The sequence below is a fragment of the Choloepus didactylus genome, chromosome 3 (genome assembly GCF_015220235.1).
Source record: "Choloepus didactylus isolate mChoDid1 chromosome 3, mChoDid1.pri, whole genome shotgun sequence".
NCBI lineage: Eukaryota > Metazoa > Chordata > Mammalia > Pilosa > Megalonychidae > Choloepus > Choloepus didactylus.
Window position 1 is genome coordinate 164441810 of NC_051309.1, and position 16177 is coordinate 164457986.

Below are 16177 nucleotides of genomic sequence, written 5' to 3' on the forward strand. Positions count from 1 at the left end.
AAAATCTGTATTTCCTAAACAATTTAACTCATACAGTTTGTTCAAATACCATAATTACGTGGAACTTTGAACAGGAAGTGAGACCTGGTAAGTTTGTACAGGTTAGTGTGAATAGCAATGCATCCCAAAGTAACTTGGGCAGAGAATAAAAATATATATGAAGGGCCCCCCTGAGGAGCTGGGGGAGAATGTGGAGGTGTTGGACTTCCTCACCTGGATTGTTGCTGATGTTCTCACAAACATGGAAGACTGGCGGTTTTGTATGCTGAGCCCTCTATCTTGGGGCTTGCCCTTATGAAGCTTGTTACTGCAAAGAGAGCTAAACCTGCTTATAATTGTGCCTAAGAGTCGCCTCCTGAGTACCTCTTTGTTGTTCAGATGTGGCCCTCGCTCTCTAAGCCAACTGGCAGGTGAACTCACTGCCCTCCCCCTACATGGCACCTAACTCCCAGCCATGTAAATCTCCCTGGCAATGTGGGATATGACTCCCGGGGATGAATCTGGGCCCAACATCATGGGATTGAGAACATCTTCTTGACCAAAAGGGGGATGCAAAATGAAATGAAATAAAGTTTCAGTGGCTGAGAGATTACAAATGTAGATGAGAGGTCACGCTGGTGGGCACTCTTATGCACTGTATAGACAACCCTTTGAAGGTTTTAATGTATTGGAATAGCTAGAAGTAAATACCCAAAACTATCAAACTGCAACCCAGTAGCCTTGATTCTTGAAGACACTTGTGTAACAATATAGCTTATATGGGGTGACAGTGTGATTGTGAAAACCTTGTGGATCATACTCCCTTTATCCAGTGTATGGATGGATGAGTAGAAAAATGGGGACAAAAACTAAATGAAAAATGAGGGGAGGGGTGATTTGGGTGTTCTTTTTTACTTTTCTTTTTTATTCTTATTTTTACTTTTTCTGGTATAAGGAAAAAGTTCAAAAAATAGATTGGGGTGATGAATGCAAAACTATATGATGGTACTGTAAACAACTGACTGTACACCACAGATGACTGTATGGTATGTGAATATATCTCAATAAAACTGATTTAAAAAAAAAAAAGCCTGATTACTGATACAAAATTTATTTTCAATTTAGTCACCAGAAGCTCAGAATTAAACTTAGATACTATCTGAAATCTGTACCTCATAAGGGTTTACCACAAAACTCGAAATCTTTGCAAACTTGAGATATAAAAAAAAGTGATTCAAAACAATATTTTCAGGAACAAAAGAAAATAAATCAGGCCTGCCCTCTTTTATTTTGATAACTTCCATTACTCTCCATCCTTGCCCCTGAAACATTTACTTTCCTCTAAGGAATTAGTTAAGGCCCTCCCTGTTCAGCCAGGTCTTAACTTAGAATTTGGCAAAGCATTTATATTCCATACTCTGCATAAAAAATAATGAAATATCTCTCACTTTTTCTTATTCCCCAATTTCAGTTATTCCCCCCAAATTATGCTATGGCTAGAATGTTTCCTCCAAATAGTCGTATCATATTGGCCAAAATGGAGGGAAAAAAAAGATAGCCAGTATGAATAAGGATGTGGGAAAAGGGACACTCTCAATCACTATAACTGGTGCCATCTTTTTGGAGGACAATTTGGCAATACAGATCAGAACTTAAAACATACACTGTTTTAACTTCATAATTCCATCACAAAGAATCTATCACATCAAAGCAAGTACACAATAATAGATGTAAAAAGAATATATGTATTGCAGCATTATTATAATGGCAGAAAATACAGAAAACCCAATGACCATCAACATGGCTTTTAAAGTTATATGACTTCTATATTGTGGGCTGTTATGCAGCTGTTTTTTTAAAAAAAGTAATCAGGTTGTTATGTACTAGCATGGAAGACTGAGTAGAAAAACTCAAATTGCATATAGAATGACATATAGAATATTTCCATTTTTACCTGTGAATAAATACATATGTATGTATATTTATATATCGGCAGGTGTGGGGAGACAGATCTGGAATAATGCACACAAAATATTCCATGAGGAGCTAGAAGTGGAGAGGGTGAGGGTGGAAACTTTTTACTTAATACACTTCTCTACTGTTTAAATTTTTTTCAACCATTATAAAGAAGAAAATAATCATATATTATATGCAGCAGCAGCAGCAGAAGAGGGAGCCAGGCTCATTAATATTCTAACAATAACTATTAACTCTAGGATTTCTTTCCATCTGTCCGCCTGGAAAGAAAGGGCATTCTGTTATAGTCATATGTGTCCTCGGATTAACAAAGTCTCCTATGTTGGTTTTGTGACCCAAATGGAAACCTGCCCAGAAAATACCATGGTTTGGCTGGATTAATCACCAGCTAAAGAACAGTCAACAAAGAATGCTGACCAGTGGACCTATTCCAGCCTCAGGTTTAAGTGGCCTTCTCGTCTGGGGTCTTGGCATTCAGAGCCTCATCCTGAAAAAGTTAAAGAAAGGAAGGCCACAGACATTGGCAAGCTCCTGGTAAGTCCCCTTCCCCCAACATTCACTACCTTTCCACCATGATCTGCTTTCACGACTGAAGATCTTTCCACCCGACTTCGGACTCCCATGGTTTTCCCTGACCCTGTTATCATCAATAACTGTAATCCTTCCATGATCTCAATTTTAAGCATCCCACCTTCCCAACTCCTTCATTATCTTTCTTACTCATTCCTTAGAGCAAGTATGCTGACTCCAAAGTTTCAACCTCATTAGGACTTAAAATCCACTGATTCTTACCTCTTTTTGCTTTCTATGCCCACTCATTTCTTAGTCCCTTCTTTTCTAGCATAAGTTCATGGCCAATCATTATAATCACTCTATTGTGCTTTCCCCCTTATTACTCTCAACCTCAGAAAACCCCAACCCTGTGCCTTCTCCATGCCTCAATTCATGGGGCTGAACATAACTGGTGAACACATATGATGACGGTTGACCTGAAATTCAAGTGGATCCTTTCTGCTACCCAGCAGTCACACTGTATTTCTCTAGTCCATTCATCTCCCAAACTTCAGATGACTGTTTCACTCTTCCTCCTTAAACTTCCAAAACCTCCACTCCCAACCTCACTCTCGATGGATGATTTGTTTTCTACTTCACTAATGAAGCAGAAACAATCAGCAGAGAACTTCCACCACTACACATCTCCTACCCACTGGCATCTGAGTCCACACACTTGCTTCCAAGCCTGTCATCCACGCCAAGAATCCTTACTCCCAAGTTGGTGAGTTAGATTCAGTTTCCTATCTGCTCAAGGACAGCACTTCAGCAATTCTCTCACTTTCTCTCCTGCTTCATCAATTTCCCCTCTTTTCTGAATAATTCCATTAGCACGCAAACATGAGGTAACTTCTCCCATCTTAAAACAAAACAACAACAAAAAAAATTGCCCTCCCCACGTCTTCTACCAGCTGCCTCTCTGCTTCTCTTTATAGGAAAACTACTTAAAAGAATTGTCTATATATGCTAACTCCAATTCCTCCCCTCTTATTCTTTCTTGAACACCTTCCACAATGCTAAGTCCAATGGGCAGTTCTCAGCGGTCTGTAGCATTTGACAGTCCATCACTCTGTCCTCTTTGAAACACTTTCTCTACTTATCCTCCAGGATACCACTCTCATTTCTTTACCTACCTCACTGCAATTGTTTCTCAGTCTCTTATTGGTTTCTGTTTATCTCTCATCTAAATAGTGATGGGGTCAGTCCTTAGACTTCACAGTGGGCTCTATCTATATTGATTCCATAGGTGACCTCATCTCATCTCATGGCTTTAAATACTATGACATGCTGATGACACACTAATCTAGCCCTTCAGCTTGAACCAATCTCCTGAATTCCAGATTCACATATTCAATTGCCAGCTGACATCTCCAGCTTGACATCCCACAAGAATCTCAAACTTATGTCTACAAATATATTTCTTATCTTCCACACACACACACACTTTTCACCAAACCAGCTCTGTCTAGTGTTCCCTCATATCTAAATGCTAATCCCATTCTTCCTGTTGCACAGGGCAAAAATCTTGGAGGCATCCTTGAGTCTTCTTTTTCTCTCACACCCCACATCCAATCCATCAGCAAATCCTGTATGAAGGTTGGTTCTACCTTCAAAATGTAAGCAGAATCTGACGATTTCTCACTACTTCTGCCTTTATATCCCTGGTTCAAAGCCACCATCACCTCCTGCCCAGATTATTGTGACAGTTTCCTAATGGGTCTCCCTCCTTTTACTCTTGACCATTCGCTACCCCTTAAAACTTTAAATCAGATCAAAATCCTCAAATTTTACTAAGAATAAAAGCCAAAGTCCTCACACAGCTTACAAGGGCCTAAATGATCTGGCACCTTTCCCTACTTGACCACATTTCCTGCCTCTAGAGCCCTTCACTCACTCTACTCTAGCTTCTGAAATGCCCCCAAACACACCCCTGCCTCAGAGCCTTTGTACTTGCTGTTCTCTGTGCTCAGACCCCCCTTCCTTAGTTACCCACCTGGCTCATTTTCTCTTCCCTTAGTATTTCTGCTCAGAAATCACCTCAGGGATACCTATTTAAAGGTAAAGCCCCACCTCAGCATCCTTATCTTCCTCATCTAACTTTATTTTTCTCCAAAGCATCTGTTGCAACCTGACCTATAGCTATAACATAAGCTCCATGAGGGCAGGGCTTTTTCTACGTTGTTCACTCCTCTATTCCCTGCATTCTGAAAAGTACCTGGCATGGGTACTGTTAAATGATTGTTGAATAAATGAATGATATCTCCTGGACTTGGAAAGCTGCTATGGCATATAGAAAAAGATTACTGTATGATGAACCAGGAGATCTGGGTTTGAATCTGATTACCAGACTAGATAGAAGCAACTCCCAACTTTGCTACTGCACAGTATCATACAATTAGTTAAGTCATTTAAACTCCAAGGGCCTCAGTTTCCTCATCTATAAAATGGGAATGAAAACATGCCTCTCTCAAGGTGTCACTGTGGGGATGAAAATTGTTATGCATATGTAAAATACTGTCAAGCTTTTATAGCATATCACATCACGTATGTTAAACTAGAATCAATTTAACAGTTCTAGATGCTAGTTTATTCTTACAAGCTTTATTCCCTTTGTAAATCAAAAAGACAACTTGGATTATAACAAAGACTTTAACCCTCCTTCCCTCCATCTAGGGACTTATAAACATATAAACCCTCTCTAGGGTTTATCATTGTCTATCAGATTGTAAATTGTACCATTAGTAGCCTATGAACTCTAACCTATAAGCGTTATGGCCAAAATTATCTTTGCTTTCTATTCTAAGTCCTCATCCATCCCTTCTATATACGGAATGGTGTGACTTGATATTTTGAGGAGGTACCTGATACTTAACTTTTACTTGGCTCTGTCCTTCCCACCCGCCTCCCTGCAGCCCATAATCAGGCAAAGCTGAGATGTGTTCCCACAGAAGCAGAAATAACAGGCCAGTTTCCTTAGTTTACATAAAATTTAAACAGTCCAAATGGAGCCTAAAGAATATGAACCTCACTCACCAAAGCACAGCTGGAAAGAGTGGTATTTGAAAAAGAAAAGAGGCATCTTCTCTAAGTTCAACTTTCGTTTCAAGTTATGTAATAAGAAATATAAATACTTCAATTAAATAAATTTAACTCTTCAAAGAAATGGCTTAATCATAATCCAAAATGAAGGCATCAGTATTTACTGAAAGACAATATAAAAAACCAAGAATGGTTCTCAGTCTCTTACAAATTAGATTACCCAATTTGCTTTTTACAATATTGTGACAAATTTGCTGAATTTATTGCCAAGGGGTAAAAACTTATCTCCTGACTAAAGACTATGTTTCCTATAATTATACAATATGGACTAAATAGTCCATCCTGGTTTTTTTTGTTGTTGTTTTTTTTGTGTTGTTGGTTTTGTTTTGTTTTGTCTTGGTCTCTAGAAAGCTTCAAATTGAATTAACTCTTAATTGCAATACTTCTAATAATTCCATCCTTGAATTATCATCTTCCTTTTTGTCTAGACACTGTCTAACCTCATTCATTTTATTTTATCAATAAAAGTGCCCCTATGCCAAGTGCTGGGCCTGGAATATTAAAGACTCTCAATAACTGTTTCATTATCATCATCATTGTGTTCTTAAAAATAGCAACCAGCATTTACTCAGCACTTAGGTTACGTGTCTTGTCTAAGTTCAAAGGTTCTCAAACTATCTGTGGGAATGAAGGCACACAGACAAAGCTCTGTCAATTAGCTTCCATAGCCCTCTTTTCTTTAATAAACAGGATATAAATTATCAATAAAAAACTTCCTGAGTCATTTCCTTATTCTGCCTCTCTCCAACTAGACTGTCAACCACTTGAGGGCAGCTCCATGATTCACACCTCTCTACAGAGCTAGCTCCACACTGAGCACAATGCCTTATTCACAACTAACACCCAAAAAATATTCATTGGCTGAGGAAGGCAAAGAACAGATTACAGCAAGTACAGATTGAAGCAAAGAGGGAAAGATAGAAGCAGAAATCACGGGTCAGGAATGGCTCATTTCCTCTTTGTAATTTTGTCCTGCTTGTCCTGTTACTGTTCTAGAGGTCAAGGACATGGGACACCCTGTGTGCACAGCCCTTTGTGATCCAAGCTCAGGGTTAGGGTGGCATTAGATGAGAGCAACTAGGGCAGGTCCCTGAAATGTAGCAGAATGGGCAGTGGGAGGAGACAATGCCTGTGAGCCTGGACTCATCACACACACACACACACACACACACACACACACACACACACACACACACACACACACACACACCCAGGTCACTAGGCACTAAGCGAGCCCTGCTGCTGCCAGCACCCTCCCCAACCTGCCCCTCTTGTGCCTCCCGTCCCCCACCCCCAGGGAGGCATCCAAACAGCCTGGTCTTCCCAGGCAGCAGGGGGCGCCTCAGACACAAGCTTCTCCCTCTGGGTTGGTAGTTAGGCTTCTGAAGTCTGGTTCCTTCAGTCTCTGGCCAGACCCGGAAGTGAACACTGTAGGAGAGGAAGGAGCAAAGCCCAGGAGTCCATCTAGGAGAAGCCAGCCCTCTCTGTGAGGCCCAATCCAGGAAGCAGGGAGTGCTGATCCTGAGGAGAGAGACATGTGCCCTGCTGGCCAGGCCTTCCTGCTGTCCCTTCTGCTGGGGATCTCACGTGAGCCCGTGTTGGGGTGGGGAGAGGGGCTCCCAGCCCAGGAAAGGCTTCACAGGGCATGGGGTGTGGGGCCCCAAGAGCAACAAGAAGAATCCATCTTGGCTGCCTCCCATATTCCCCCTTCTCTCTTCCCAGATGCCTATGAGGAGGAACCAGAGGATCTCGATCTCTTGAAGACAAGTAAGACTGCCCAGCCTGTGTGAAACAAGGAAGGAGAATCTGAGCCAAGGAGGAGAAAGGACAACCGTTTGGGACACTAAAGCAGGGAAGGGAGGGGGCAGATAGGGAGGATTCTGGGGTGGGTCCCACATGTCTTTCTCCTCTTTGTCAACAGTCTGTGGACGGCCGGCAGTCACATCCGGCATTGCCTCAGGCAGGGAGGCCAACGTGGGGCAGTGGCCCTGGCAAGTCAGCATTCGTAAGGGCTCGCTTCACGTCTGCGCGGGCACCCTCATCTCGGATCAGTGGGTGCTAACAGTAGCAAGCTGCTTCCAGTGAGTGCTGGCCTTGCCAGGGGGGAGACCTATAGGGTCCTCGGGGACAGTACTCCTAGGCTGACATCAGGGAGGAATTTATCTTGTACTGCCTGATACATCATGCCTTAGAAGTGGGTCTAAATATTTCCTGCCACAGCTCTCAATTCAATGCAACTACTCTCCAACGTCAGGCTTCTTCCAATTTGACAATCAACTCAACTGAAATCAGTGTCTAAAATAGAGCCCCCCCCCCATCTAAGCCTATACCCCAGGGAGGACCCTTCTTTATACAGCATGCTCATAACTTCACACCACTCTTTGCATGCTCAGTCCTGAGCCTGCTTTACTCTCCCTAGGTGAAACCCATTCTTGCAACTTACAATGTTATGTACTTGCTGATAACATCAAATTTATATCTCTAGCCCCAAATTCTAGTCCTGATGCATTTCCATTTGGATGTCTCACTGGCATCGCAAAGCTAATGTTGGCAAACAGAACTTCAATTTTACTATCACCACTATTCTCACTACGCCAAACCTTTCCCTTTCCCTGCTTCCCCACCTCATTCAGCAATACAACCAGCTGCTCAAGCCAGAAATATGATCCCTCCCTTCCCTCACCCTCCACATCCAATGCACACAAGTCCTGTCAGTTCTACTACCAAAATATGCTTTAATCCTAGTGTAGCTGCCCCAGACCACTGCAATAGTGTAAGAGCTTTTGTTAATTTCACTCTGGCCCCTCTAGTCTATCTGCCACCCCCAAAAAGTGATTTTTTTAAAAAGACAGAATGAGATCATGTCACTTGCTCCTTCAACTCTTCCAATGGCTACCCAGGAACCTAGAATAACACCCAGACACCTCACCATGACATACATGCCATGAATTATCAGGTTATCTGCTCACTTTTCCAACCTTATCCCATTCTACTCCAGCTTATCTTTCAGTTTCTAGAATCTGTCAAGCTCTTTCTCACCCTCTGGGCCTTTGCATATGCTATTCTCTCTTTTATAATGTTTCCCCTTATAGCTCTTTGCATGGCTGTCTCCTTCTACCTTTCAGGACTCATTGAAAAGTTAATGCTTCAGCAAGACCCTCCTTGACTACCCAACCCAAAGACCCTTCCCCTTTCCTTTATTCTCTATTTTTACAATCCTCTTTTCTTCATAACATTTATCATAATTTTAAATTTTATTTCCTTGTTTGTTGCTTGTCTCTCTCCTCATTCTCTCTTATACACACACACATACACATATAACCTGTAAGACCATAAGGCCTATGAGGGCAAGTTCAAGTCTATCTTGGTCTAATTTTTGTTCTCAGGAGATGTTCAGTAATTGTTGAGGGAACGAATGCTTAGGAAGTGCATGAGGAAAGATGCAGACTCCAGAACACTGGGCTCTGCTGTGAGACTCCATGGCAGAATCATAAGAAACCCATGGCATGTATTCTGTTTCTCTTCCTCTCAGGTCTAAAGATGTTAGAAAATATGATGTATCAGTGGGGTCACTTCAGGTCTTTGGTCGCCCAAGCTCCAAAATGATTTCAATACCTGTATCCAGGATTATTCCCCACCCTGACTTAGAGAGAAACATATTCAGCAACATCGCTGTGGTAGAACTGGCCTACCCAGTCTCCTTCAGCCCCGTCATCCTGCCCATCTGCCTGCCCTCATCTGCAGACCAGCTGAAGAACAAAACCTCCTGCTGGGTAACTGGATGGGGATATGCCAAGAGATACCGAAGTGAGGATAAGTAGATTTTCTGAGCTCTATTTCCTCAACTACCATTATTTCCCCACTACTCTCTATCCCACCCCAGCACCAGATATAGTGCCTTCACCAGACAATTAATCTGTAGGTTCAGTAGACTTCGAATTCTCCTTGATCCTGTACCTTCCCTCCTTCTTCATATTTCTTCTGATATAATCTCTTTGCTTATTTATACCTGCTTTTGCTTCTGTTTAGTGATCATGCTAAGACATTAAAAGTGAAAAGAAGAGGTTGTTAAACTTAGAGAGGATAGTTCTCTCTCCACACCAGGATGGAATGACGTTGGTAGGTGGGTAGAGGAAGCAGACATGAAGATGTACTCAGAAAGTAAGGCCATTTAGCAGAAGTCCCCAAGTCACACTATGAGAGTCACATTCATTTCTGTGTCATCTCATTTTTCTCAACATATTAGATCTAACCCCTTATTTCTAAATGAGAATAAAAATACATCCCAAAGCCAACAAATAATTCTACATCAGTCGCTGTTTTGGAATTCCCTGAATCACAAGATTTTTCTGTTAGTTGTTTGTGCCATTTGAGTAGGTTTGATCAGAGCCAGGAAGCTCAGTGTTTAGGCTATTTCCCAAATCAAAAATCAGAATGTTTTCTAACATGGAAGCACAATAGTCAAAACCAGGGCAGTCCCCCAAAATCCGAGGCATAAAATCTGTATCCATAGCTGAAATTTGTTTCCTAATTCTTCAAGACGGCTTTGACCTCTTTTGACCCTACAGATACCAAGCCATCTTATACAATGAAGGAGCTGAGAGTGCCCCTCATTGATCTCCAGACCTGCAATGACTACTATCAGAATGAAAGCTCGCCTTACGTAGTCAAGTACATCATCAGTGAAGACATGATCTGCTCCAAGTTTCCAGTGGGGCAGATGGATCTGTGTATCGTAAGAATCCATACCTGAGGCACCTTTTCAGAGTCCTGCTCTTTCCCTTTCCTTCCCCAGTGTTCTTTCTCCACACCTCATATTCTGGGAGATACCTGGTACACTCAGAGCTACCTGTACAGGCCCTAACTCCACAGGCCTTAGATAAACTGTTGGGAAGTCTCACCTCCTTTCTGTTTCCCTGCAAACCACCTAGCCAATCTGCTCTCTCTCCCAGGGCAGTAGAGGAGATCCCCTGGTGTGTCAAGTTGAGGATTTCTGGGTCCTGGCAGGAGTCATGAGCTGGGGATCAAACTGCACTCAAACCAATGAGCCTCGACTATACAGAAACATCAGTTTCTACAAATCTTGGATTGACAAATCAGCTGTCTCACCTACTACGTTCTCCTCCACCACCAGTCTGGGCCTTTTTAGGCTTCTTCCTGTTTTGTTTCTGCCTCTGATATTCCTGGGGCCATCCTGACAGGCTGAGGTGAGTATGGCCAGGATGGAGTGACAACTGAGAATGAGGAAGAAAGGGGAAACCCCAGAAGTTGAGATTTTTGAAGATTCAGCAAGACAGATGCAGTTTGTTCCTTCTAGGCAAAGCCTCCGCAAGCTTAATCTGTTTGTTACCTTTTTCCCCCAGGTCAACATGGAAAGCAAGATCTCCAGTGTGAATAAAGTTTGGTTGATTCTAACTATTAGTTCTCATATTCATTTTGATGAAACCAGAAAAAGAGCCTGGGGAAATACAGAACCATAAAACTTTAGGGCTAGAAGGAATCTTTAGAAATCACCTGGCCCGACTAATCCCCACATTCTATAGAAGAAGCTAGGTTCTGGAGAAGTTAACTAGTTGGCCCTTGCCCTTAGTCAGTGAGAGCCATGCAACTTGGAATGAGACTGGGTTCTGAAGGAAAGTTTCAGGAGAAGCAGGGCAGGCAGAGCAGCCCAGGGTGGTATACTAGCCATCTATTTCTGTTTAACAGATAATCGCAAAATTTAGTGCTGAAAACAACAGACATTTATTATCTCACAGTTTCTATGGAATTCTGTCAGAAATCTGGGAATGGCTTAGCTGGGTAGTTCTGACTCAGGGTCTTTCACAAGGCTGTACACAGGGTGTCAGTCACAGCTGCAAGCATCTCAAGGCTCAACTGGGGAAGGATCTGCTTCTAAGCTCACCCACATGTGCCTCTCTCCAGGGCTCCCTTATGACACAGCAGCTGGCTTCCCCCAGAGTGAGTGCTCCAAGACAGAGGAGAGAGAGCACCCAAGATAGAAGCCACAGTCTTTTTTTTTTTTTTTTTTAAGTTAAATTCAGTTTTATTGAAATACATTCACACACCATGCAATCATCCATGGTATACAGTCCACTGTCCACAGTATGATAACATAGTTATGCATTCATCACCACAATCTATCTCTGAACATTTTCCTTACATCAGAAAGAACCAGAACAAGAATAAAAAATAAAAGTGAAAAAAGAACACCCAAATCATCCCCCCATCCCACCCCATTTGTCCTTTAGTTTTTATCCCCATTTTTCTACTCATCCATACACTAGATAAAGGGGGTGTGATCCACAAGGTCTTCACAATCACACTGTCGCCCCTTGTAATCTACATTATTATATAATTGTCTTCAGGAGTCCAGTCTGCTGGGTTGGAGTTTGGTAGTTTCAGGTATTTACTTCTAGCTATTCCAATACATTAAAACCTAAGACGGAAGCCACAGTCTTTTAACAGCCTAATCTTAAACTGACATCTCATCACTTCTCTCATATTCTATTTTTTAGAAGCGAGTCACCAAGATCAGCCTACACTCAAGGGGAGGGAATTGTTTAAGAGTGTGAATACCAGTAGGCAAGGATCATGGGGGACCATCTCACAGGCTGCTTTCCACAGGTGAAGTAATAGGAGGCTGTGAACTGAGGGGCTGGGGGGCCAAGGCTGAACGTGTTTAGTGGTCATGGATTAAAAAGAGGCACGGCAGAGGGAAATTTTACAGTTTACCCCACCCACTGAAAGCACTTCATAGTTGTGCTCATAGGTGTGTTTGGGATTAGGAAAGGTGTTCATTAGAGAGATCTCCAACCTGCAAAATCCTGTGACCAGAGAGCCGTCTAAGAACATGTCTCATATGACAAATATACGCCTGCCTTATCTTAATCCTTTTCCCAGGCCTCTCATACACAGAAAACAGTTAAGAACATGGAATCTGACATTGGCCAGAGCTACATTAATTTAAGGATTTCATAAACTACTGATTAAAATAACAATAGGATGCTTTTTTTACTTGACATATAATAATAAAGAGTTTTGGCAAGACAGTGGAATGAACAACAGTAATGTGAAGATCCCTTCCCCAAATTTCATTAGATACTAGTAAAATCACTGTTTGAAAATGGAAATTTTTATTAATGGCAGCAAAGACGAAGTAATTAAATAACAATGAATAAGGTAAACCTGGGTGATTAAAAAGCTTTCCACACAAACGAAGAACATACCATAGTAAGAACTTTGGAAAACAATTTATTCCCCATATGCAAAAATTATTCAAAACATAAACAGGGTTAAAAGAACGCTTAAGATTTATTTTCCAAGGGGCATAAGAGAATACTATTCATGTAATAAGATCTTGTCAGGATTTTTTTTTTTTTTAGATGACAACATTATAGAATCGTTAAGCAAGGCATCATTGGTACTATGGAAAAATGCTTCAGCAAAAGAGAAGATAAATTCACTAAATGTGTGGGATACTAAATAAATAAAAATGATAAAAGAATGTGAGAGAAGACGATGAATCTAGATACTAGAGCCAAGAAATCCAACAAGAAAACATGGTTTCAGAATCAGAATCATAAAACAGAAGGTACCTTATTACCTTATAAGTCACCTGAACCAACTCCTAGAACAAGGCATAAACTTGCTTTTTAAGAGACCCACTAGATGAACCTTACACTTCTTAATGTATCAGCACTGGAAAACGAACTGTTCATTGTTGAGAATGGGAACCATTTATACTACACAGCACTGTCCCATCTCTTGCCCACTAGAATCCTCTAAAACGTAAATTTAACAAGTAAAATACACACATGATGGCTGAGATGAGTTGCCAGTAGAAGGAGCCCAAAAGATTTCAGTAAATACATGCCTCGTGACTTTTGGTAATATGCTAACCTGAAGACTTTGGCATAATCTCAAGGCAAAGTATCAGGAATGAGATCATACCTAAAGTAGCTTAAACTTAATCAACACTGTTACAGACTGAGTGAAGAAAAATATTATTAAGAAAGGAGGAGGTCAGACAACTATGTGTGTTCATCAGACCCTGGGCTGTCAAGGGAGAGAGATATTGAATCTGAACAATACAAACTTCAATTCACTTGGAAAAATACATTCTGTTACAGAGAAGTGCTCTTGCACCCAGTTTTTGTGAAGAAGGGATATTTCATTTGAGTAAGTGAAATGCTTTTGGAGATTAGCCACTTCCACTTGCTCTGGTCCTAAGCCTCCTCAAACCACAACCTATTTGCTAATTTGACTTCCCTGCTCATATCAAGAAGGGGTGCCCTTGTTGGGAAAAATGATAATTCCAAGCAATGAAAATAAATAACAATCATTCTGAATCAACATTCTGGTTCATACACAAGTCTTAAAATTTAGTAAGTTAGTCTCTTGAATTTGATCTAGATGCTCTGATAACGCCTGAATTTCAGAAGCTAACAAACTAAGGGCCCAGATCCTGGATTGAGGTAACTAGAGCCAAGTCATGCTGCCTGTGAAAGACCTGCTTAAGTGGCTTCTCTGAGTGACATGACATCTTTATCTCATATCTAATTATGGCAGGAACTTACATTTACTTTATAGCCCCTGTGTATTAGTTAGAGTTCTCTAGGGAAACAACCAACAGAGTTTTTTGTAGGAATTGGCTCACATGACTGTGGGGATGGGCAAGTCCAAATTCCATAGGGTGAGCCATGAGCTAGGTAGGAACTCTGATGAAGGTTTTTGATAAATTCCCCAGGAGAAGCTGGCTGACTGAAATAGTGATGGAAATTATCCCTCCTGACTGCTGAAATCATCCCTTCTCCTTGTAAAGCCTTCAATTGATTGAATAAGACTTCTCACATTGGTGAAGGTGATCTCAGTTGATTGTAGATGTAATCAGCTATAGATGCAAGCAACTTACTTATGATTTAAATCCACAAAATAGCCTCACGGTTACAATCAGGCCAGTGCTTGCTTGACCAAACGACACACGAACTTGTGTTCAACACTTGGCCAAGTTGACACATGAACTTAACCATAACAGGTACTCGGCTGGTTACTTAAACATTATCTTATTTAGTCCTAACAACTCAAGAAGGTATTATTTATCCCACTTTTACAAATGAAACAAAACAAAACAAAACCCCTGAGGTTCAGAGAGGTTAAATAACTTGCCCAAAATCACACAGCTAACACTTGATTAAACAGACATTTAAATCCAGGACTCTCTGACTCCAAAGATCTGACTCTTTCCACTTTACCAAATTACCCCCATTCATTGTTGGAAAGCTCTGAGAAAGGTTCTCCTCATACTATGCCAAAATAACATCTATCCTTTGGACTTAGTTGTACCTCTTATTATTTGTACCTCTTATTTGGTCTTAGTTATTCGAATTCCTAGTCTCCATTTATAGTTACTTGGGTGTACACAACTTACTTCTCCTTCTGAATAGATGGGAACCACCTTGAAAAGAGAAACTGCTGTCATTCATCTTCTTGACTGTTTTAGTTTTCTGACTGCTAAAAGCAAACACTACATAGTGGGTTGGCTTAAACAACAGGAATTTATTGGCTCACAGTTTTGAAGCTAGGAAAAAGTCCAAAATCAAGGTGTCATTAAAGCAATGCTTTCTCCCAGAAGACTATGACATTCTGGGGCTGGCTTCCAGTGAATCCTTGGTCCTTGGCTTTTCTGTCACATGGCAGCCTCTCCTGGCTTCTCCTTTCTCTTCCTGGTTCTACTGACCTTCAGCTTCTAGTTGCTCCCTCTGGCTTTTTTCTCTCTCTGTGGACTTCCCTATAAGGCCTTCAGTGATAGGATTAAAACCCATCCTGAGTCAGCTGGGCCACACCCTAACTGAAATAACCATGTCAAAAGGTCCTATTTACAATGGGCTGACACCCACAGGAATTAAAGTTTAAGAACTTGTTTTTCTGGGGTATATAGCTCCATGCTACCAGGCTGACCCTCTAGCAGCACCTTTGCATGGTGTGTTACCAACAGAAGGTACCAAATCTTGTCTTTAAAAAACAAAATGAGAGCTATAGACTATAGAAAGCCAGCTTTCAAAACGATAAGGAAGAATTCCTTTCGTATGAGTAGACGCAATAAACATAAAATGGGAAATACTTTTTCTTTTAGTGATCAAAGGAACACGACCAATCCCTGGAAAGAGGGGCTTGTTAAAAGCTGTTAGGGCTGTGGGCAAATAGGTGGCAGCTCAGGGCAGGAGCCGTCCTTGCTGAGAAGGCGGGTGCAGGCCAGGAAAACCTACAGACCTGGTCAGCTAAGGCAAAGAGCAGGAGAAGGAACAAGGCTGCCGAGGGCTTGGTCAGAATTAAATATATGGATGAGTTCTGGGACTTTACTGGTTAGTAGAACTAAAGCTGGACTAAAAATTTCTTTGACAAGTTCAAGAATGAAGACCAGACAGGACCATTTATTAGAGGGCACAGGTATCTATTGCTGAGAGGGGACAAAAAAGGCAAAATTCAGGGTCTGCTAGAGAATTACATTATTTAGGAGACTGTTTTATAAAGGGATTTATTCATTTTTTAATATAATGGACTGATCTGATAA

General features: G+C 41.4%; 2 protein-coding genes across 8 annotated transcripts in view; one reads left to right on the forward strand and one right to left on the reverse strand.

The window, feature by feature from the left end:
- The window catches only part of SH3D19 (SH3 domain containing 19), a 177476-nt gene that overhangs the window by 114847 nt on the left and 46452 nt on the right, over window positions 1-16177 (reverse strand). The window lies entirely within an intron of this gene.
- Window positions 9119-10996, forward strand: PRSS48 (serine protease 48). The gene is made up of 4 exons (XM_037830811.1): window positions 9119-9414; window positions 10176-10342; window positions 10560-10814; window positions 10971-10996. Exons 1-3 carry the CDS (start codon window positions 9210-9212, stop codon window positions 10803-10805), a joined length of 618 nt encoding a protein of 205 aa, XP_037686739.1. The 5' UTR covers window positions 9119-9209; the 3' UTR covers window positions 10806-10814; window positions 10971-10996.

Excerpts from the sequence above, each read along its gene's own strand:
- PRSS48 (XM_037830811.1), top strand. The coding sequence starts at position 9,210 with ATGATTTCAATACCTGTATCCAGGATTATTCCCCACCCTGACTTAGAG. Across the intron at positions 9,415-10,175 it reads ATATGCCAAGAGATACCGAA|ATACCAAGCCATCTTATACA; the intron begins GTGAGGATAAGT and ends TTGACCCTACAG. Across the intron at positions 10,343-10,559 it reads GGCAGATGGATCTGTGTATC|GGCAGTAGAGGAGATCCCCT; the intron begins GTAAGAATCCAT and ends TCTCTCTCCCAG.